Source organism: Cetorhinus maximus, chromosome 26, assembly GCF_964194155.1.
Source record: "Cetorhinus maximus chromosome 26, sCetMax3.hap1.1, whole genome shotgun sequence".
Taxonomy (NCBI): domain Eukaryota; kingdom Metazoa; phylum Chordata; class Chondrichthyes; order Lamniformes; family Cetorhinidae; genus Cetorhinus; species Cetorhinus maximus.
Genome location: NC_135904.1, coordinates 16,637,127 through 16,661,665, shown reverse-complemented (window position 1 = coordinate 16,661,665; position 24,539 = coordinate 16,637,127). Strand labels below are relative to the sequence as shown.

At 41.5% G+C, this 24,539-nt stretch overlaps 1 protein-coding gene across 1 annotated transcript; it reads right to left on the bottom strand.

The window, feature by feature from the left end:
• Positions 1-725: 725 nt before the first annotated feature.
• On the bottom strand, positions 726-22,808 carry leo1 (LEO1 homolog, Paf1/RNA polymerase II complex component). The gene is made up of 12 exons (XM_078530263.1): positions 22,676-22,808; positions 18,665-19,576; positions 17,720-17,821; positions 17,469-17,560; positions 14,889-15,034; positions 10,275-10,359; positions 10,020-10,114; positions 7,157-7,291; positions 6,141-6,276; positions 5,768-5,954; positions 2,703-2,800; positions 726-984 (listed from the first exon to the last, which is right to left on the bottom strand). Exons 1-12 carry the CDS (start codon positions 22,731-22,733, stop codon positions 880-882), a joined length of 2,151 nt encoding a protein of 716 aa, XP_078386389.1. The 5' UTR covers positions 22,734-22,808; the 3' UTR covers positions 726-879.
• Positions 22,809-24,539: the final 1,731 nt, after the last annotated feature.

Sequence of the window (24,539 nt, the reverse complement as noted above, 5' to 3'; positions counted from 1 at the left end):
CTCAAGGTCCCTTTCAGATTCTATTTTCAGATACCTATGCTGATGCCTTTCATAGAAAATGAGATTTTCTTTCAACACGTTCTACCATAAACTTATTTCTATTGAATTCAAGAGAGCGGGCAGTAGTGGAAATTTATAAAAAAGGAAGAAAAGGAATCAGATGTGAGCAGGAAAAAGTTTGAAAGGCAAATGGAGGAAAGATAGACTGAAAGAGTGCAAGATAAGAAGGAAAAGAGATGTAGTGTACTGAAAATTGCATTGTGCATTTTGTTCACTTGAGGCTACCATACACACATGTACCAGCAGAAGGAGTCTGCTAGGAAGAGATAAATAAAAGAGGATCCATGTTTAACAACTTATACAGTTCTAATTATAAATGTCTCTGGCTGGATATATAACTGTTTCTGTCTCAAGACCTTCACAAGAGAGGAGTTAAGATTAATGGGTGAAAAATATTTTTCCTTAGCAGATCATCAGCTGATAATTTGAAAACAAAAAAATATTGTCCCACCAAATATATGTATAAGTAACAGTTCTAGTTAAACACAAAGCCACATTTTCTATACCTGTATTCCATTCTAAACTGTTATATACAAAGTAATGGGAAACAAGCTTGTTCCATTATTTTCTTTCACATTGACAGCCTGGAATTTTTTTAAAATTGGAATATGGCATCATGTGACTACTACTTCATCAGCTAAAAGACAACTCACTTAAAATCCACCTTTTTAAAAAAAGTTTAATTTTTGAATCTTTTTGAACCACCAAGTTACAAATTACTACCAAAATTTTCCAAAAATCAGACAACATAGCTACTTACAAAATAACTGTACAATTTAATGTCAGACGATACAAGCCATCTGGTCCACTTAGGAGAGCTTAAACATCATCTTCCTCTTCATCACTAATCACATACTTCTTTGCCCTTTTGCTGGTACCTTTATCATCATTCTCCGCTTTTCTCTTTCCAGAATGTTCGGCTTCCTAAATGGGGGAAAAGGTGGTGGCAAAGGGGAAACAGTGTGGGTAGAGAAAGTGCAATAGAATGAGCATTTATCATACTTATATGTGGAGAACAGGTAACTCGATGCTGTGAAGTATTTTCTAAGTCAGTGATGAGAATCAGTGAAGCAACTCGTCAAAAGAGCTACCAAATGGATTATTTCAATAGCCATATATTTCATATAAGTAGTTCTTTTATGTTGGGGGGAGAGAAGACAAAGTCCTCACAATGCAAAATACAAATGAGCAATACCTGCTCATTTCAGGGCCACAGGGACCTGCTGGTTCTGGCTTCCCGATACACTAAGTTGTCACTGCACTGACATTAACTGCATACATTGGCTATTGGCTCTGAGGGAAATCCTGAAGATAAAGATTGGCGAGTAACTTGTATAATACTTGGGAGGTTCTTGAAAGTTCAGCTGCCTTCCAAAGTGGTGGCATTACAAATGACAACAAATACCAGGTGGAAAACTTTGAATTTTCTTTAAATTGTTAAATAGATCTGGAACCTATGTTATAAAAATACTTAAGTGCTATTGAATAGTTAACTGTGTAATAGAATAAATGCGATCAGAATTATAAAAGGTCCAACCTTCTTAATAAAATATCAGGTGCAATATTTTGCATTTGCTAAAGCTATCATAACCCATAGATCCTTCTTTCAAGGTCAATATTTAGAATGTTTTTAAGTTGTTAGTTTATACAGTTTGCACCCAAGGTTCCCTCCTATAGTTATAGACTGTTCAGGCAGGAAACAAATTCACAAAGGAAAATGAAGCTCTAGAATAATTTATTTCCCCCCAAATCAAAATGGAATAATCAACATCACTTGGCTAAAGACTATCAAAAATCACATAATATAGTCAAGTGCAAAGAATGCTCAAATCCAGCTCATCTGAATGAGAGCTGAACGGTCCAATCGAGCGAGTAAACTGTCAATATATTATCCTAATTCACTGCTAATTTTTTCAGTGAGGGGTGAGATTCGCATATATGTGACTGTTTGTGAAATTACGTTGACAGCTTCCTTGCAAAATAGTATTCAGTATCCATTAAAATACATCTTTTAGTTGACATCCATGGTTGATGTATATATTGATATATATTAAATTCATAAAATGCATTCTCACAAGCCTTCAGCAAAATATTATACACCAAACTTAGAACTGGATTTAAAAATCTCAACATAGTTTAACCATTTTGACTTGATAGAAATTGATCCACTTGTCATTCACAGAAATCTAAATAATCTAAATGTGAAAATATAATAACACAAGCAATAGGAGCAGGAGTAGACAATATGGCCTGTCAAGCCTGCTCTGTATTCAATGCAATTATGGCTGATCTTGGGCTTCAACGCCACTTTCCCGCCCGCTCCCCATATCCCTCGATTTCCTGAGACACACACACACACAAAAAAAAATGTCTATCCCAGCCTTAAATGTTTTCAATGATGGAGCACCCACAACCCTCTGGGGTAGAGAATTCCAAAGTTTCTTAACCTTTTGAGCGAAGCAATTTCTCCTCATCTCTGTTCTAAATAATATAAGAAGTGTCAAGCTCTTGGTCAACATTTTAAAATAAAAATCATTCAGCAACACATAGGGATGGATACCATTTGTCTCCCATTATTGAAAACTCTAGTAACTATTCCCATTTATGCTTTGGATTTATGCATGCAATTTTACTGTACAAACCTCATCACTGTCAAGCTTCTTGGCTTTCAGGAGCCTCTGTGCTTTGTCATCATCAGACCCCTCATCACTATCTGAGGAATATATCCGAGCACGCTCCTCTGAAACAGACAAACATAGGCAAATTAAACCAGATTCTTATGACACCTACCTTTAAAATGTGAAGAGATTTTTAAAGTGATCTTATGGCTTCAGATACTGAATATTCTGATTTAAGATAAAATGGATTAGCAGAGTGTATTAGGCTATGCTGAAACCCAGCACTATCCCGTTCTTACAATCATAAAAGAACAGGGACTACTGAATGAACAGTTCTTCCACAAGGACTTTGTTATTCACCAGGACCATCTATGTTACTAAGTCCCTGCTTACCTCCTGGATTCCTAAACTGAGATAGGAACATAGGATTTAGAAGCAGTAGGCCATTCGGTAAGAACATGCCTGCCCCCCTCATAACCCTTGACTCTCTAGTCTATCAAAAATCTATCTAATTCAGCCTTGAATATAATCAATGACACAGCCATTACTCTGTTCATCTTCTGGGGTATACTTCATTCTTTTCCTGTCTCCTGGACTGGACCTAAATTCGTCATCTCCTGAGCATTAATCTGCTTCTCCACATTTTTCCTGGATCAAACTCCACTCTGCTGTTCTCCTGAATCAAGTTCTAGTTTTCTGCTGCTTCACTGAATGAAACTGTGCTTGCCTTTGGACCATACTCCATTGCTCTGACATCTAATTCAAACATTGCTCTTCACCTGGCTCTTGAACTGAACTTTGCTCCCTCAGTGGCTCCCAGATTAGTATTTGCTGTTTATGGCTTCAAATTGAAACTTCACTCCTTCAATTGCTCACAAACTAGTCCACTCCGCTGTTACCTATTGCCTGAAAGCAACCCCCTCCCCAAAGTCTAGTCCTCATATATTATAACGTTTACCTTTTTCATCAACTATTACCCTAAATTCCTGCCATGCCACATCTAACTCTCTACCCCTGGTCTGATAATTGAATGTGTCCCCATTTCCGAGCACAGGTTGCCTGCTTGGACCCAAGTTCCCCAATTCTTACTTGTCCTCTTCATCAATCTCTGGTACCTGCTCTGCCCTATTCTTGTCTTCATATTAACCACCATGCTCCTCCAAAATAATTTCTAGGTAATGTACTCCAGGAAACCAGCCATGACTTCTAGAACAATGATAGCCTACTTTTAACCTGCAAGTTTTTAAAAGATATAGATTTACAGGCTTGCAATGCAGACCTAATCCTATCCTATAATTAGCCAAATGTGTAGATGTGAACTGAATGTGAATTTGAATTAATATGTCTAGTATGCTACCATTATAATTATAGCAACTGAAATGGTAATATTATGTTGCAGGATATAAATGGACTATGGTTAAAAAAGTGGACAGAGAAATTTCATATGAATGCATTAAGTGCTCATATGCTAATGTCAGCATAATTTCAGCATGCAAGTTTCTTAGAACCTGTTCTGTATTTTGAAGTATAGATAAAATAATTATATTTGTAATGTTCTTGGTGACATTCATTCCTCTTTCATACCAGGTGCTGTTAGATAAGTATAAACAGAATTCTTAGGCGGAAGGAGTAATTTTTCAATTAAAATGCCACAACGAGCAGGTGGTTTGCGAGGTGTCTGCTATGTCTGCCTGGTGATGCAACAGGAGCCCTGCACTGTTTTCATGGACATGCCTCATTACAATAATATCTGTGAACCGCTAGTGTTGACAGACCACTGACAGCCAGTTCATTGATTGAGGGGATGGGAGATAGAGGCAGAGGCAGAAAATCCACTGACTCCTCCACAGAGCCAAGATACAATTGGTGTATGGGACAGGCAAAAAGTGGCTGGCAGTAAGTGGGAAGTCTTTTGTGGGCTGGATGAGCATTCATACTCCTCACTCTCCCACAAAATCCACTGGCAAAGATTGATTTTATTCTATTATTTTTCTGACCAAGCTGCAGCAGTCCCTATAAAATCTATTGGCTTGGCCATTCAAAGCGCTCTTCCAATAGGCAGTGTGCACTCCAAGTAGAGGAAAAACAAAATTACATCAGGGTTCTAAGTAGGGCATGGAAATGTAATTTATGTATTTTAAGTAGGCTCCTATTTTGTGGCTTGTCCTAAAAATCACAGGCAGTGCTGGAAGTGGGCAGGAAGAAGGCAGTAATTGCTGCATCGCGATTTTCAGTCCACTACTGCCCCATTCCCAACTGAAAATGAAGATGAAAATCATTCAGAAACATCAGGATTGCTATGTTCAGCATTTCAGCGCGGTGGGTGTACCTACACCACACAGACTGCAGCAGTTCGAGAAGGCAGCTCACCACCACCTTCTCAAGGACAATTAGGGATGGGTAACAAATTCTGGCCTAGCCAGCGACGCCCACATCCCAAGAATGAATTTTTTAAAATGTCAATTGTCAACATCATATCACTAAAATGTTTTAATTTAGCAACTCTTCTGATCTGCTGTTTCCATCAAGATAATCTTCTTATGACATCTAAACATCAAAAGCCTCTCAGTAAACTATTCATGGGAAACTGGGGTTGGAAATCCTGCTTTAAAAATGGCTGAACTTCTCTTATCCCACAATTGATGACTTGCAAATGAAACTGAATTAGCCACACCTTCCTGCAATTTCTTTTGGCTATTAATTGTGGAGGGAAAATGTTTTACATTTGAGAGACATTTTTATAACTTAACACCCATTATGTGGTTCTTTCCGTGGTGAAAGTATTATCGATTTCAGTATTTAAAAATAATCTACATATATTACTTATTTGTAACCACAGGTTCAAGACTCGGAACCTAAGATAGGATTTGCATCATCCACAATCCCACTTGTACACAAGAGTGACTATTCATACAAATTGGTGTACTACTTTATGGAAAGAATTAAAACAATAAACTGTATTCACAATATTTTTCCAGCAGCAAAAGAAACACACTGTTGGTGTGGAAAGCTTTGCCATAAAAGAACAGTGCCATACATCTGTGAGAACGAACAGCTCGGTATACAAAGATCTTGATCATTTTCCATACCTCTAACTCCTCCCTTGTACTTGTTCTTGATGGCTGCGAGGCTAATGGTCTCATCACCTTCTTCCTCCTCATCATACCGGTCAGGTTCCAGGTAGGAGGAGCTAAGACCTCGCTGACTCTGCTTCTCTCTCATTCTGCGTTGCTGAGACTCTCTTCGAATAGAAGCCTTAAGGCGCTCCTCCTCTTTCTGTCAAGATCAAAAGTTGCTTTTACGTTTCTATGTCACTTCAAAGTATTTCTGTGTAGTTACAAATGCACATGTGGATACTCGCTCCATTGATAACAATACTATTTATCCCATTAATGCAAATGCTTTAAGAGAGGGCATCTTGGTTTCAATCATTTTCATTAGTGTATAGTCAGGTTTATCTACCTTTATCATTTCAGAACGCTGGGATTCAGGGTCTCTGCCAGCCATGGGAAGGATTCGAATCTTTTGTGTTTTTGAACACCTATCTGCCAGAGACAGGGTCATCTTCCTGTGGGTAGCACTGTCTGTGGAGTGAGGCCTGTGATACATTGGGATAAAGATGATTTAGTACTGCTCTTTTTACAAAAAGGGTATTTTTTAACCATAAAAACTGGTAAATTCACTTTATAGCCTTGAGGATAAATATGCTATACAACTCAGAGGTACTGATTTCAGATGGGACAGTAATTACAGCATCATAATGGGCTTCAGACAGAGAAGTATAACCAGCTTGGGCACTCACTCTGAATTATAATCCACTGGCTATCAGCTGGAAAGTGCACATACAGATATCAGATGAGGAAAGTATAAGCCTGGGCTCCCAGTGGTCAGTCAAACAGCCTACCAGTGCTAGCTATTTAAATTCATATACCAAGAGTGGGCACGTGGGTAAGTACTAAAGAGCTTTAGCAACTGTGGAGACTCCCAAAGTGATGGATAGAATATTATGATGTTGGGGTGGGAATTGGTGCAGAAGTTGCACTTTCAGAGGTGGTTTGGAAAACCTCTAAACTTGGAAGTATGGCTTACGGCCAGTGTAACATTTTTGATATTACAGAATCACCACTTTATAATGGTAAACATAGATGTTGACTTAATCTTCTAAATGGCCTGATAAAGGGGACATTTGTTTCCTTTAATTTGCACAATTTAATACAATGGGTATTATTAGCATTTAACCTGATTAGATTATAGAACTAAAATACAGACATATTTTAAGGCTATTTTTCATATAAAACTGTTTCCATCGTCAGAGCAGCTTTTTTTTTTAAAGTAACTTTATCCTTACCAAATACTTCCACTCAAGATAAACATTCTTTTGATAAAGCCATGGTGCATTACTCACATCACGTTTTCACTACAGTTTCTTAGAAACCTACTTAAGTTTTATATTTTCAATTCGTGAGGGTTCAACATACCTGAAGGTAAGCTTGGTTTTGAAGACTGCCTGACCTTGCAAACCAGTTCCCTGCCTAATAAACAGATGGTTATGATCCCCTTGAAGCGGAGCCTTGTAGACATCAAAAACTTCATTTCCGAGATGTAAGGACATACTACAAGAAAATAAATTACCATTATTTGAACGTTGTACGCACAGACAGCTTTTGTGCCTCGAAATAGCACAGAAATTCACAGGTCATCGAACTTTACCATTAGAGCAGAGAGAAAGTTTGTTGTTTTGCATTCATTGGAACAGACACAAGAGTGCCAAATTTCAAACAAACAATCACAACAATTTATACCACAGGAGAAAAGGGCTGTGGATTTGTTGGCAAGTCAATTCTGATTGGCCAAGGCGTTGCCATGGAGAAAGCAATGGGAACTTTAGGCTCCCCAAGCTTCCTGGTAATTCAAAAAAGGCACAAGGCTTGATCATATTCCTTTTGTTTGCAGAGAACGTGTCCATGCGTCTGGATGTACCTCACTTTTAACAAGCCTAAATGAGCCATGTTACAAGCTTGCCTGATTATTTTAAATTGGTTGTTAGTGTAGCTATCAGTGCACTCAAGATTCTTCAGCAAATTCTGCCCAATCATGGGCTGGTTAAGTACAGTCTGCAATCTGGCTATTATGAACAGCTGGAGGATCATGTTTTTTGACTCGATCAGCCAATCGTTGGGGCATAGGGCCTACGTACCTGGCATCAAATTGACAGTGAAATTCATACACGACTTTGCTCAATTGTGTGGTGGGAAGAATGTCTTTGTGCATTGACGGCAACATTGTATTAGTAGAAAATGCCATTCACATCACCATCGCATAGCAGCAGCGTGTAACGGCATGTTTAACCTGTTGCACAAATTTTTAAGATACTTTGGCATTCCAGGATAATTTGAGGTAAACTGGACACTTTTCAGGTCCAGAAGTGGTGACTTCGGCCAATCAGAGTTGATTTTCCAACCAATCGGCACCCTTTGCTCCTGTAGTATAAATTGTTGTGAATGCTTGAAATTTGGTATTCTTGCATTTGTCCTGATGAGTGCAAGACAAAAAGCTTCGACGACATGTCTCTCTTTTCAGCAATACTCAAGTTCATTAACACAGCTATTATTCTTTGGGGAGCCAATCATGTGTTCAAGAAATTAATTTATTCCGACAGAAGATTGTTGATCAAGCTAGCCTACCTGGCTACGCTATTTCCTTGGTTCCTAATAACCTTGAATCCAGTTGTTGACAAAAACCTGCCATTGTCAGATTCCTATCTAATTCTGATTTCATTCACCAAAACAATAACAAAAAATCCTGCCAACATTTCAAAAACGAAGTTGCTTCTCTGCTCCCTTTTAAATAGGCTCCAACATACCCACATCATTGCATTGCAAAGATGACGAGCAGGTAACCCAGCAGTACTACTCTACAATAAACACTAGGATGCAATGCAACTGTGTTGCTGAAAGAGCTGATTGCCATTTGACACTTGACACAGCTGCCTGCCAACTCTTCAAAGCTGTGTACCCACCAGATAGGGAATTCCCCAGCTCCTCTCCTGCATCCCCTAAACCGCAATGTACAATATATCATACTAGTGAACCAACCTGCTGAGCCACTAGGTACCCTGAATTGTAACATTTTAGAATTGTCTTCCTTTATGTAATGCAAAGGGCAGCAGAATTGTGGAACTCTCTCCCACTAAAAACAGTTGATGTTAGCTCAGTTAACACTTCTGAATCTGAGACTGATAGATTTTTGCTAGCCCAGAGTAAAAAGCCAAGGCAGGCGGATGAAGTTAAAGATGCAGATCAGCCATGATCTCAATGAATGGTGGAACAGGCCCACTCCTATTCATACATTCCTAATTAAAATTATAATGATGATGTTCAGACAGTAATGTTGCTTTTGTAATATCATTCTCAATTAGGAGGAATACATTCACACAGTGGTTTTGTCAGGACCCCAAAATAGTTCATGGTAACTGGAGAGCAATGCAATTCTTCATTAGCAGTACTGCTGCTTAAAGATAACATTAAAATTTTTTTTTGTACTTCGTCAAATTCAGAAAAAGAATTTGTATTTAATAGTGCAGTTATGTGAGGCGCTTTCAGTATCAGTAACACATAATAATGTCTGCAACCAAAGCAAAGTCAACTCTTTAAATATAAAAGACTAAAAAGAGCCCTGGTGATCACCGAGACCACTTTTCAGTTTGCATTGTTGGCAAAAGAGTCATTTTTTCCAATATCTGTTTCTTAACATTAAAACTTTCACTAGCTTGTGAGCAGAGTTCAGTACATACTTTTAAGTACTTATGTTCAGAGCTTTGCTCTGTCCCCACTTGATTTCAGAGCCTTGAAAGTGGGCAGCATAAATTGAAATCAAAATCAAATGTGTAAAACCGGTAGGTGCAGTATACCTGCATCATTAGGTCCATGCATTTCTATAAATGCATTACTTTTGAAAGAGACAATTAAGCCTTTTAATTGCTCCTACTGATGGGAGACTCAATGTCAAAAGTTGACCAATCAAAATATCTATCTCTGCTTCACACTCTCTCTCCTAGACACACACAATTACATGCACACATGAACACACACATTTGTTTTTGCTTTTAAAGAAAGTAGATTTCCCTTTACATTGCTAGAGTCACAACTATCAATGCAGGTTGAATGAGCAGACTGTATGTTCAGCATTTTTTTAGTGCATGGATGCGTGACAAATAATAATTAGCAAATTTAAATCAAGATCTTCATAAGAAATCAGAATACATTCAAGTTGCATGACAAAATAGTAAGTCATGCAGCTCCTGTAGCCTTGGTCAGAGATATTTTAGTCTGTATTACCAACCTTCCATCTGACCATTTTACTATTCGAGCATTACTTTCACGAGTTTCATTTCCCTCTTCATCTTTATGTGCTCGCCAGCGAATTGTGTTTTCAACCTAAGGTCAGAAAGCAAAAATTCAATAGAAGATGTCAATAACTCTGGCACTACCTTGATGAGAAAGTATAATCCCCACCACACCCTCTAAAACAAAACACATGCAGCAAAATCTTAGCAATCAGGTGAGTTTACTACTTGTCCTACAGAGTAGGCTTTACCTTTAGTTTAAGTCTTGTTCTCCCTTCTTCATCCAACATTTCCTCATCTTCAAATTCATCTTCATAGTATTGGGGATCAAATGGCCTAAAACAAAAGCCCACACAGAAAGACTATAATTTTAAAAATTACTACAAACAACCATGGTTATTAAAGTATGTGCTCAAGCAAGGTGGCTCTGAAATACGTGCAATAATTCTGATGGACCCTGCAAATTGACAGGGGAGTCACAAAACCATGAAGTCAGTCAGTCTGCTCCAGATAGATTCAGACTTGAATTGATTTCAGCTAACTGTTGGAGAGCATAGCAAAGTATAAATAGTTTTATAGAAGGTCAAAGCAACCAGAAATAAGTTTTAACTTTATCACAAAACAAGTGAAAAGTGCAAAAGAACATTTGACATTAACCAATGTCATTTAATAAAGGAAATGTTTCCTTTATCTTATCTCATAGTTTACTCGTGTCAGCACCTATACTTACATCATGTTGCAAGTGAAGGTGGTACGAATATATGTGTTAGGAGTACCTGTATTGCAGGACAGAGATACTAAAATGTTTACACTTTTGAATAGTGTTTAAATAGCTAAGGATGGAGCTGAAATGGAATTAAAGGTTTTAGTAGATTCAGTATTCAACATGTCCAATCACCATGGAGCAATAATCACCAAAGTCAATAAAATGCTGAACTATAACGGAAAGGACTTGCATTTACATTGTGGCTTTCATGATCTTAGGATGTCCAAAAGTGCTTTGCAGCCGACTGAGCCCCTACTGAATTGCAGTCACTACTCAATATTGAAATGTTGGGAGGTGCAGCAGCCAATTTGCACACAGCAAGGTCCTACAAACAACATTGGTGCACGTGGCTAGAGAGTCTACTTTTGTTGTAACACTGGTTGAAAAGAAAAATAAAAACTTGCATTTATATCGCACTTTTCTAGACCACCAGAATTTTCAAAGCAATTTACAGCCAATGAAGTATTTTTGAAGTGTAGTAACTGTTGTAATGAGGTTGAGGGATAAAGATGGCCAGGTCTCTCAGAGAACTCCCCTGCTCTCCTTTGATCAGCGCCATGGGATCTTTTACATCCACTTTACAGGATAGATGAGACCTCAGTTTAATGTCTCATCTGAAAGATGGCATCTCCAACAGTGAAGCATATTCAGCACTGAAGTGTAAGCCTGGATTATGCACTCAAGTCTCTGAAATGGGAGTTAAACCTCCTGGCTCAAAGGCCAAATTAGGAGAATGCAAGTCAGGTTCACAATGTAAACTGTTCTGGTGTCTCCTTTCCAAAAAAAGTAGGGATGATGGGCAGAGACACTAATTGGCTGTGACTCATGGCGTTCTGCAAGGATGTGTTTTGGGGCCTCAATTATTCATGTGTTTATGTTGTTTTTTTTCATTCGTTCATGGGATTTGGGTTTCGCTGGCTGGGCCAGCATTTATTGCCCATCTTGAGTTGCCCTTGAAGGCAGTGGTGAGCTGCCTTCTTGAACCGTTGTAGTCCATCTGGTGTAGGTACACCCACAGTGTTGTTAGGGAGGGAATTCCAGTTTGGAGACCCAGCGACAGTGAAGGAACGGCCGATATATTTCCAAGTCAGGATGGTGAGTGACTTGGAGGGGAACTTCTAGGTGGTGGTGTTCCCATCTATCTGCTGCCCTTGTCATCCTAGACGGTAGTGGTCATGGGTTTGGAAGGTGCTGTCAAAGGAGCCTTGGTGAATTCCTGCAGTGCATCTTGTAGATGCTACACACTGCTGCTACCGTGCATCGGTGGTGAAGGGAGTGAATGTTTGTGGATGTGGGGCCAATCAAGCGGGCTGCTTTGTCCTGGGCGGTGTCAAGCTTCTTAAGTGTTGTGGGAGCTGCACTCATCCAGGCAAGTGGGGAGTATTCCATCACACTCCTGACTTGTGTCTTGTAGATGGTGGACAGGCTTTGGGAAGTCAGGAGGTGAGTTACTCGTCGCAGGATTCTTAGCCTCTGACCTGCTCTTGTAGCCATAGTATTTATATAGCTAGTCCAGTTCAGTTTCTGGTCAACGGTAACCCCCAGGATGTTGATAGTGGGGAATTCAGTGATAATAATGCCATTGAACATCAACGGGCGATGGTTGGAATCTCTCATGCTAGAGATGGTCATTGCCTGACACTTGTGTGGTGCGAATGTTACTTACCATTTGTCAACCCAAGCCTGGATATTGTCCAGGTCTCGCTGCATCTGGACATGGGTCGCTTCAGTATCCGAGGAGTCTCGAATGGTGATGAACATTGTGCAATCATCAGCAAACATCCCCACTTCTGACACTACCCTGAGGAACTCCTGCATTGATGTCCTGGAGCTGAGATGACTGACCTCCAGTAATCACAACCATCTTCCTTTGTGTTAGGTATGACTCCAACCAGTGGAGAATTTTCCCCCTGATTCCCATTGACTCCAGTTTTGCTAGGGCTCCGTGATGCCACATTTGGTCAAATGCTGCCTTGATGTCAAGGGCAGTCACTCTCACCTCATCTCGGGAGTTCAGCTCTTTTGTCCATGTTTGAACCAAGGCTGTAATGAGGTCAGAAGCTGAGGGGCCCTGGGGGAACCCAATCTGGGCCTCAGTGAGAGGTTATTGCTAAGGAAGTGCAGCTTGATAGCACTCTTGATGACCCCTTCCATTACTTTACTGATGATCGAGAGTAGACTGATGGAGTGGTAATTGGCCAGGTTGGATTTGTGCTGCTTTTTGTGTACAGGACACGTGTGGGCAATTTTCCACATAGCCAGGTTGTGTTGTAGTTGTACTGGAGCAGCTTGGCTAGGGGCGCAGCAAGTTCTGGAGCACAAGCCTTCAGTACTATTGCCGGAATATTATCAGGGCCTGTAGCCTTTGCAGTATCTAGTGCCTTTAGCCGTTTCTTGATATCACGTGGAGTGAATTGAATTGGCTGAAGACTGGCATCTGTGATCCTGGAGACCTCCGGAGAAGGCCTTGTGCCTTGTAAATGGTGGACAGGCTTTGGGGCGTCAGAAGGTGAGTTACTTCTCACAGAATTGTTGTGGAAATTTCCAGCCTCTAACCTGCTCTTGTAGCCACAATATTTATATGGCTAGTCCCCAGGATGTTGATAGTGGGGGATTCAGCAAAGGCAATGCCATTTAATGTCAAAAGGAGATACTTAGATTCTCTCTTGTTGGAGATGGTCATTGCCTGGCACTTGTGTGGCATCTATGTTATCTCCCACTTATTAGCCCAAGCCTGAATATTGTCCAGGTCTTGATGCATACTGGCACAGGCTGCTTCTAATGACTGTTAGGTGATGAGGCAGAAAGGAAGTATTCAAACTTGCTGATTAGACAAAGAAAGGTGACATTGTATGAAAATTGCAAAGCAATTTTGCAATAGGTTAGGTGAATGGGCAAAAACTGGAGCAAATGGATTTTAACGTCAGCATGTGTAAGATCATCCACTTTGGGCCTAAAAAGGCTAGAACAGAGTACTTTCTAAACGTTGCCAAATTTGAAACAGTGGAGGTCCAAAGAGACTTGAGGTTCCATGTACACAGATCATTAAAATGTCATGAACAGGTACGGAAAATAATCAAAAAGGTAGAAGTTATACTACAGCTATACTAAACCCTGGTTAGATCACACCTGGAGTACCATGAGCAGTTCTGGGCACCACACCATAGGAAGGATATCTTGGTCCATGATGGAGTGCAACACAGGTTTTTCAAAATGATACATGGACTATGTTAACCTGAATTAAAAGGGGAGGTTACACAAAGTAGGGTTTATTCTCTGGAATTTACAAGATTTGGGTGGGGTGATCTGATAAAGTTTTTGAGTTATTAAGGGAAACTGATAAGGTACAGAGAGACTATTTCCACTGGTTGGGCTAGAGGGGCATAGTTAAAAAATTAGAGCCAAACCTTTCAGGAGTGAAATTAAGGTCAATCCAGAAGATTGCACAAAGGTCAATCCAGAAGATTGAAACTCTCTTCAGTAAATGGCAATTGATGGTAGATCAACTGTTCATTTTTAATCCAAGATTGATAATTTTTTACTAACCAAAGGTATTAAGGGATATGGGTAAAGGCAATACAAGGAGTTGGATTGAGGATCAGCCATGATCACACTGCATGGTGGAAACTCGAGGGGCTAAATGGTCTACTTCTATTCCTATGTTAGAGCATGTCTTGAGTGCTATGTCCACCTATGGCCACAAAAACAATAAGTGGGACACTTCAGCCCTGGAGACAATCCAGAGAAGAGCTAGAAGACTGATCTCTAACATCAGAGGACTGAGTAAAGAAAGTGGAGATATCTTGGATTTCGGCCTTAAAAGGAGGTAACTAACACGTAACCTTATGTCAGCAAGTTCTTCTTTATGCAACATATTGAATGGATTTCTGAGTAGAATAGTGGAGGGGAAAACTCTGAAATTAATCAAGAAGCAATTGGATACCATCTTGAAGGAAAGAGCTGTAAAAATATTTCTGGATGAGCTAAGATGGGCCAAATAATCCTTTGCATTTATGCTGTGATCAAAACTGGGTAAGATATCTGGCCAGTACAATCATACTAATATTTGAGAAGATGCCAACATACAAGTTTGACGTACCTGGGCTCCACGCTAAGAAAGTTAGGTAGTTTAACAAAATACAAGTCATTTCCCAAATCGGTGTTCACTTTAGGAATCTCTACTTCTATCCGTGTTTCTGGGATTGGTTCTTCTTCTTGATGGTCCTGATCCATGCCATACTCATCCTGAAGCAAAAAGGAAACCATTAAGCTTGGGGGGGTGCGGCAGCTGGTGTGGTAGGGCAGTAGGCAACAGTTGGTTCTAAAAGTATATCAACACAAAACAGTGAGAGAGCCTTTGGTTTAGTGGTAGCATTGCCACCCCCAAGTCACATGGATGCAAGGCTTAAACTCCACTCCATAAAGTCCCAGGCAGTGGAGACCGGGACTCCAGCTCTATAATTCTGGGTTGACATCCAGCCAGATATTCTCATCCGTTGCGTATGGGTGGCCCACCCCCTTATCATATGACTTGTGGAAGCCTATAAAAGTCTCCTGCTGTATGGGACGAACTACCCTATCAGCTGGTATGAAGGTGGTTATGACTATTGAAGGAGCATTCATGCCACAGTCTCTCAGACTGTTAATTAGGGTAGAGTGGCATAACAGTTATGTTACTGGACTAGTAATCCAAAGGTCTGAACTAATGATCCAAAGACATGAGTTCATATTGCACAAAGGAAACTGGGGAATTTAAATTGTTAATTTTTTTTCAAATCTGGAATAAAAATATGATGGCCATGAAACCACCAGGTTGTTGTAAAAGCCCACCTGGTTCACTAATGTCCTTTTGGGAAGGAAATATGTTAATTTGACCAGGTTTGGCCTTTATATGTGACTCCAGACTCACAGCAATGTGGTTAACTCTTTATTGCCTCCTGGGATGGTTTGACAAGCTACTCAGTTGTACCAAACCACTATAACAAAGTAGAATCACCACAAGGACTTCAGTGGTTTAAGAAGGTAGCTCACCATCATCTTTTCAAGGGCACTAAGGGATGGGTGATAAATGCTGATCTTGTCAGTGATGCCCACATCCCGTGAACAAATAATAAAAAAAAAAAGCCTGAAAGTCTTTCTGGTGCTTCACATTATTTTTTCAGGGAAGAGGGGAACATTACAACAAAAAAACAAACACCAATTGGTCTTGATATTGCAGGCCACTAATGCAACATTCTACTGGCAGAATTTTAAGACATATTCACTGTTATGTAGACCCTTAGCTTTCTCTAGTATTTGCATATTATGTGACTAAAACCATAGATTTCATATTTAAATTAGCTAGCTGTAAACAATTAAAAGAACTATTCATCTGTCAAAATTGGATTGCAACACAATCCAGACTAAAGAGGTGAGGTCTCTCTCTCTCTCTCTCTGTCTATCAGCACCTAGCTCCTAGTGGGTACTCGCACATTTTATAAAACTGCACTGATTTAGCAATTACCCAGAAAAATGAATCATTCATACATGTTCTTTAGCAGGACTCCTTTAAGGTTGTGGGTTGAAATAGGTTTCTCAGGGTCAATGGAATGTACCTTGTTCTTCATCTGGTCTTACCATTTTCCCAAACCGAGAGTACTTGATGCTGAGACTGAGTGTGCAAAGTGAAGAGTGTTCCATTTCCCAGTACTAACATTCCTCACTTTTGATGAATACAAAAAGTCACCAGAATGGTAAAAACAATTAAACTGTCATCCCTAACTTTCAATTTGACATACAAACTAGCTAAAAGTCTAAAAGAGCAGTGCAACAACGTCACTATTCAAAAAGGTGTAATGTAACTTTGTGCAATGCCAATCTAACATTTCCCCTTGGTTTTATAGTGAGAATCCAGATTCCAAGACCCACTAATTAAAAAACTAGCAGCCAGTGGAAACAATTATTTTCTGTAAGCCTCTTAATCTTAAACTTCTATTCACCCAGCTATAATAACCCTTTCTTTATAACTATAAGCTCTCCTTCCTAGTATAATTTTAAAGAATCATTCCTGTACATATAATCTGACTGTGGCCTGGCCAATGTCTTGTACAAATTCAACATTGCTTATCTTCATTTTTATTCAATTCCCAGTGCTCCCATCTATACAATTATCCTTCTCATTTTAAAATTATGAAAGATTTTGATAACAGTAGGCACAGAATGTTTCCACTTGTGGGGAACAACAAAACCAGGGGTCACTAATACGATAGTTACCAAGAAATCAAATTAGAAATTCTGAAGAAATGTCTTTACCCGAGTGCTGAGAATGTGAAGCTTGCTACCATAGAGATTAGCTGAGGTGAATAGAGTTGGTGCATTTTAGGGGAAGCAAGATAACCATATGGGGGAAAAGGGAATAGAGGGTTTTGCTGACAGAGTTAGATGAGGAAGGATGAGATGAAGCTCGAATGCAGCACAATGCTGGCTTGGACTGGTTAGGCTGAATGGCCAGTTTCTGTGCTATATAATTCTATGTGTAATTATGGCATAGTTTAGCACAACATAAAATTTAAAATTTGTAAAATTTGTATTCAAATTAAATTAGAGGAAGTTCAACTAAAAGTTTCCTAGTTTCTGCAGTATTAGTAGCAGTCTAGAAAATGGAAAACAGATTTATTGGAAATGTTTAACAAATACTTACTACAGGTTGGCCTGGAGTGGGAGGCTTCTCACCGTCGCTGTCAGATGAAATGTCATCTGCACCCCCAAAAAGATCATCTCCTTCTATTTTATCTGCAGCACATTTACAACACCAATATATTTAGGAAAAGATTGCACAGTGGTGTATTGCTAGTAACACCAATATACTGGTATAATTCTTTTCTTAAAGTACTGAAAGTTTGTGAACAAAATATTTTCAACAGAAGGTTAAAATATCTATAGTAATGTTACCTTTATCTTTTGCATCACTGTCAGAATCAGAATCTGAAGCAATTATTTTCTTTGGTTTTTGTCTAATTACTTCATCTTCACTGTCACTGTCTCTTGCAGAAACTGAAATTGAAATGGAGAACAGCTTAAAAGACAAGCATTTGACTTAGAAACTTATTGATATTGATGCTCACCTTCCTTACATAGTCATTTTCAAGGAAAGTTCAATTATAGAAGCAATATAACAAGAGCAGGACTGCTCACAATCAAATTCAGAGCGTGATTTTCCAATATATGAGATTGTAAATATTAAAGCTATGAACTTTTTGTAAAAAATTTGGCCATATTTCACTAATTTAAAATATTGAAAACTGATTAGAGCAACTGATATCCAATTGGAAAATGAAAGAAGCTGAGTTCTGTCATTAGACAGATTCTCAATAAATTGGAATGATCTCAAACAATTAGAAATATAAATACTGGCTCACAGACTTCCTCACACAGGTTACTTATTTCACTTATTCTTGCTGAATCTTCGATGCAATTAAAATGGTATGTCAAACGGCTCTATCACTGTATTATGATACCATGAAAGGTAAAAAAAATTTAAACTCCATATTTCTGGGACCACGCAAGTATTAGAAAGGGAAATAATGAAGCAATATTCTCAGTTTTAACCAAAACCTAGCAAGACCTCAAAACTTCTTTTGCAAAGCTGATCATCACTTGGAAGAACTTGAAACTATAAATGGGGAACTGGAAAGCAACATACAAATAAAACTGTTGTTGCTTCTTGTGGCGATCAACATGTTTAACCAACACGACTCACAGGGTTCCCCTGACATGACATTTCACTTAAGTTAGCTTAAACTGGGCTGTACCAATGGCTCAACAAACTTGCCCAATGAGTACCTGAGCCATACAGACCAGTAACACATCAATCCTAGTTTATGCCGAATAATTTACCTGATTTATGTTCCTGCTCATCATCTGAAAGGTGCTGTTCCTCGTCTGAATGATGCAGTTTTTCCTCTTCATCTGATTGGTCACTTCTGGATTCTCTCTCCCATTTCTCATTCTCAGAGTGCATCTCCTTTCCAGAAGCCTCAGCATCTGATTGGTTACTGGCAGCATCAGAGTGGGAATGATTACTGGCGACATCAGACCGGGAATGGGCGCTGCCGGCATCTGAATGGACGTTGCCAGCTTCGGAGCGGGATCGCATGCTGCCAGCATCAGACTGGATGCTGCCAGCATCGGAACGGGCGCTCCCAGCATCAGAACAGGTACTGCCAGCATCAGAGTGCGCACTGGCAGCATCAGAGTGTGCACTGGCAGCATCAGAGTGTGCACTGGCAGCATCAGAGTGCGCACTGGCAGCATCAGAGTGCGCACTGGCAGCATCAGAGTGCGCACTGGCAGCATCAGAGTGCGCACTGGCAGCATCAGAGTGTGCACTGGCAGCATCAGAGTGTGCACTGGCAGCATCAGAGTGTGCACTGGCAGCATCAGAACCCACACTGCCTGCATCGGAATGCATGCTGCCTGCATCAGAGCGATTGTCGTCATCTTCATTGTCAAACTGTTGTTCTTCAGAGCCACTTTGCTGCTCTGTCTCTGAATGCTGGACATCTTGATCAGAGTGTCCTGAAGCTATGGACTGGTTATCAGATCTGTCATCACTTCCACTGTGTCTTGAGTGTACTTCATCCTCACTGTCCTCTCCAAATAACTCTTTATTGCTAGGCTTTGCAGCCTCTCTCCCATTTTCATCTTCATTCCCATCTTCCCTTTCACTCTCGCTCCCTGAAGGATTGCTTTCTGATGCTGCTTGTTCCTGCTCTGAATCAGAGCCTGATCCAGATCCCGAGTCAAAATCTGTGGAACAAACAAATCAGTCTGGTTCAGTTTCATCCCTGTACTCAGATGGAAAGATATTGTGACATTAATATACTAGCCTTTGTGTTGTTTGATTCTAATACAATGAAGCAACAGCACAAAAAGACAGGCTAGCTGGACTTGTTCACTGTTTTCATATGTTCCTAAAGCTTAGGAGCCTAAATCATAAACAATGCAGCCTTGATAAGCATGGAGAACCACTGTACATTGGCTTTAATAGAACAGCAAACAACCTCAGCCATTGCGCAAAACCAAAAATTCTGTAGAATACTTGTCTCATCCACATCCGCAATAGAAAGAAATAGTGTCTCAACCACGTAAAACACTAGAGTAAAATAGATTTGCTGAATTATTTTCAACTACCCCTTCCCTGCAGGATTCTTATTAGTAGGTGTGAAAAAACAATATCTCTTATATCCTTTTATTCATCCTTAACCAGCGCATAGGTAATGTTCATTTCCCAACTCAACAGAGCTGGGTCGCATTACGTTAATGGAAAAAGACAATAAAATTTGGACATCAATTAGCACAAATAGCTAAGAATGGTGAAATCAGTCAAAAAACTTTCTCTAAAAGAGGCTGCATACACAAAAACTAGTGTCTGTGGACTCTGAAGAAACTCCTTTAGGGTGGAACATTTCCTGCAAATGAATGAGAGGGTTGAACAGTGTGCCACATAAATAATTGGCAGAAATAATTCAGATCTTTATCCTACCATGCACTGAATTCCTCACCCATTAAGCCTAGATCTCACAGGCAGGATGTTCTAATGGAGATGGCAGAGATTTTTTTTTTTAAAAATGATTGGATTGTGCATGGCACATTAGTATTTATTGCCAGCTCCTAATTATCATGTTAAAATTAAGAATCAACCATATAATGTAATTCACATTCAAGACATTCCCTTCCCTGGTGAATATTATGCTTGAGTTTTTCCAAAACAGCAACATTCATGACAATTTTTCCTGGTAGTGGCTCTCTTCCTCCTTCTTCAGGTACCATGCCCTAAGAGGCCATTGGCGATCATCAACTTCCATTGGATCGGTCAATGGTTATGTTTGGCGAGGCTGTGCAGTGGTTTGTCATTGCTTCTGCAGTATGGCTGGGAAACTCTCCCACTCTTACTGCCTGCCATCAGACGTATTTGAAAGATTTACTCACTGATAATCAACCTGTTTGGCCACATTATGAATGCATGCGCCTCAGGGGAGGTGATGGTGTAGTAGTATTGCCGCTGGACTAGTAATCCAGAGGCCCAGGGAATGCTCTGGGGGCCTGAGTTCAAATCCTGCCACGGCAGATGGTGGAATTTGAATTCAATAAAAATCTGGAATTAAAAGTCTAATGATGACCATGAAACCACAGTCAATTGTTGTAAAAACCCATCTGGTTCACTAATGCGCTTTTAGGGAAGGAAATCTGCCATCCTTACCTGGTCTGGCCGACATGCGACTCCAGACCTATAACAATGTGGTTGACTCTTATCTTAACTGCCCTCTGAACAAGGGCAATTAGGGACAGGCAATAAATGCTGGCCTAGCCAGTGATGCCAACATCCCACGAATGAATAAAAAAAATTCTTCTGTGGCTATCAAATCCTGAAGTGCTTCCTGGAGCTTCTGGCCCAGAGGTAGGGTCATTACTGCTACACTACAAGACCTGTACTGGTACTGGCTCACAATTATCAAATTAGTTGAATTGAATTTTGTTATTTATTATGGTGTGATTGGAACTCATTGCCTCTGGGTGGTTGGCCCAGCACCATAACCTGTTGGGGACTGTACTACTGTAATTGTTTAATCCCTCTGCATATGCAATGCACTACAGTTCTTTTGCATTCAAGTTAATAAGAAAACAGACTATAGAGGGCCGGCGGGGGGGGGGGGGGGGGGGGGCAATAGCATTTATTTTAAGTAATATTGTTGCACAAATCAGAGGAATGAGCAGTCCAAAAATATATGCTATCTTAATGTAATGAATATCTTGTTGAACCCTTGAACTTTTATTCTCTCAAAATGTGCGACAAACACAAGGTTTACGTGTATTACAAATTGCCCTTAGAAGCTGGTGGGCCAACTTGCTGGTAGGTGAGCAGCTCGCAAACCCCTTCATAAGGTAATTGAGAGTCAATCGTGGTGCGAGACTGGAGTCATTGGGGGGGGGGAGGGGAATGAAACAGTTGTGGTGGGTGGGATGAAACAGTTGGGGGGGGGGTGAAACAGTTGGGGGGGGGTGAAACAGTTGGGGGGGGGTGAAACAGTTGGGGGGGGGTGAAACAGTTGGGGGGGGGTGAAACAGTTGGGGGGGGGGTGAAACAGTTGGGGGGGGGGTGAAACAGTTGGGGGGGGGGTGAAACAGTTGGGGGGGGGGTGAAACAGTTGGGGGGGGGTGAAACAGTTGGGGGGGGGTGAAACAGTTGGGGGGGGGGTGAAACAGTTGGGGGGGGTGAAACAGTTGGGGGGGGTGAAACAGTTGGGGGGGGTGAAACAGTTGGGGGGGGTGAAACAGTTGGGGGGGGTGAAACAGTTGGGGGGGGGTGAAACAGTTGGGGGGGGTGAAACAGTTGGGGGGGGGTGAAACAGTTGGGGGGGGGTGAAACAGTTGGGGGGGGGTGAAACAGTTGGGGGGGGGTGAAACAGTTGGGGGGGGTGAAACAGTTGGGGGGGGTGAAACAGTTGGGGGGGGTGAAACAGTTGGGGGGGTGGTTTATAGACAAAATTCCAGCTTCCGTCACCTGTTTTTTGTGGTGTTGGCGGCTCAGGTCTTGACAGATTGAGTGGAATTGGCTTCAGGGTTCGGGAGAGATTGAGACAGGGCAACCGGGGGATGGTCCAACCCCAACAGGCCCTCATTCAGTGAAAAGACAACAAACACGGCTCCTTTAAAATGAGTCTCCAAGAGTCTGAGCATCTTTTAATCTCCAAAGGAATCGAACCTTCTCGGCCTCCCCGAGCTGCTGGTGGAAACCGCCTCGGTTAAGTGAGTAAATCCGAAGGGGGGAGGTGGCAGAACCCGCGCTTGTACCAAGACCCCAACCCGGGACAGTGCAGTTTTCAAAGCCCCACGGGCGCCTCTTACCTTTCTGGTCGGGTTCGCTGTCCGCGTCGCTGCCAAATAAATCCGCCATGTCCGCCATCTTGCCGAGTCGCAAAGACAACCGGAGCCGCAAACCGCGGGATCATTTTACGGCACTCGTCGCGCGGCAACGCCCGAATACGGCAAAAAGCGCCGAGGAGGGGAAAAAGTGTTTGCTGCTGCTCCGGGCCAGAGGGGGCGCTCTAGGCAGGTTCCTTCACTCGCCACAGGGGGCGCTCCAGGCAGACACCTTTACTCGCCACAGGAGGCGCTCCAGGCAGATACCTTCACTCGCCACAAAGGGCGCTCCAGGCAGATTATATCGGAAATAGGAGCAGGAGCAGGCCATTCAGCCCCTTGAGCCTGTCCTGTCATTCAACTTGATCCTGGCTCATCTTCTACCTCAACGCCATTTTCCCCATAATCCCTTGATATCTCTAATAACTAGAAATCTATCCATCTCTGTCTTGAACATACCCAATGACTGAGCCTCCACAGGCTTCTAGGGTAGAGAATACCAAAGATTTGACACCTTCTGAGTGAAGAAATTCTTCATCTCAGTCCTAAATGGCCTACTTTAGGTTCCCTAACCTACCAGGCAGATTTCCTAACCTGCCACAGGGGGCACTAAAGGCAGATTCCTGAACCTGCCATGAGGGGTGATGCAGGCATATTCCATAAACCACTGTTACGGGCTCTCCAGGCAGATGCCCTCACACACCACAAGGGGCAGTCCAGGCAGATTCCATTGCACACCACAAGGGGGACTATAGGCAGATCCCCTAACCCGCCACTGGGGAGCCTCAAGCAGATTGCTTCACCCAGCACAGGGGATGCTACAGCCAAATTCCCTAACATGCCACAGGGGGCGCTAAAGGCAATTTCCCTAACCTGCCACTGTGCGACAGTTGGGCTCCCTTACCCAACACTGGGGGGCCTACAAGTAGAATCCTTCACCCACCACATGGGGCACTACAGGCAAGTTCCTTAACCCACCACAGGGGGTGCTACAGGCAGATCTCCTAATCTGCCACAAGGGGCACTATAGGCAGATTCCAGAAATGAGAAACTTCAGTTATGATGATAGGTTGGAGAAGTTGGGACTCTTTTCCTTGGAGAAAAGAAAGCTGAGAGGAGATTTGATAGCAGTATTCAAAATCATGAGGAGCCTGGACAGTGTGGGTGGTGAAGGATTCTACTTGTAGGCCCCCCCAGTGTTGGGTAAGGGAATCTGCCTGTAGCACAGTGGCAGGTTAGGGAAATTGCCTTTAGCGCCCCCTGTGGTGTGTTAGGGAGAAACTGCTCCCATTGGTGGAAGGATGGAGAACCAGAGGGCACAGATTTAAGGCAATTGGTAAAAGAAGCAAAAGCGACATGTGAGAGAACTTTTTCACACAGTGAATGGTTAGGGTTTGGAATGCACTGCCTGAGAGTGTGGTCGAGGCAGGTTCAATCAAGCCATTCAAGAGGGAATTAGATGATTATTTGAAAAGAAACAATGTACAAGGTTATGTGGAGAAGGCAGGAGAATGGCACCAGGTGAAATACTCATTCAGAGAGCCGCTGCAAACCCAATGGGCCAAATGGGTTACAGCAATTCTGATTCCCTAACCCATGACAGGTGGCGCTACAGGCAGTTTCCCTGATGCACCAAATGGGGTGCTACAGGTATATCCTTTCACCCACCATAGGGGGCACTACAGGCAGATTCCCTAACCTGCCACAGGGGGTGCTACAGGCAGATTCCTTCATCCACCACAGAGGTAAATTTATGCCCACTTAAGGGCCTCATCCCCTTGCCACCACTGCTATTCAATGAGCAATGGGCAGGGGCGTCACCATGCAGGAAGTCTAAAAAGCTCTGACT

Coding starts and splice junctions, on each gene's coding strand:
- leo1 (XM_078530263.1), bottom strand. CDS start 22,733: ATGGCGGACATGGCGGATTTATTTGGCAGCGACGCGGACAGCGAACCC. Junction 10,115..10,274: donor GAACAAGACTTAAACTAAAG/GTAAAGCCTACT, acceptor TTCTGACCTTAG/GTTGAAAACACAATTCGCTG. Junction 2,801..5,767: donor GTACAAGGGAGGAGTTAGAG/GTATGGAAAATG, acceptor TGTCTGTTTCAG/AGGAGCGTGCTCGGATATAT.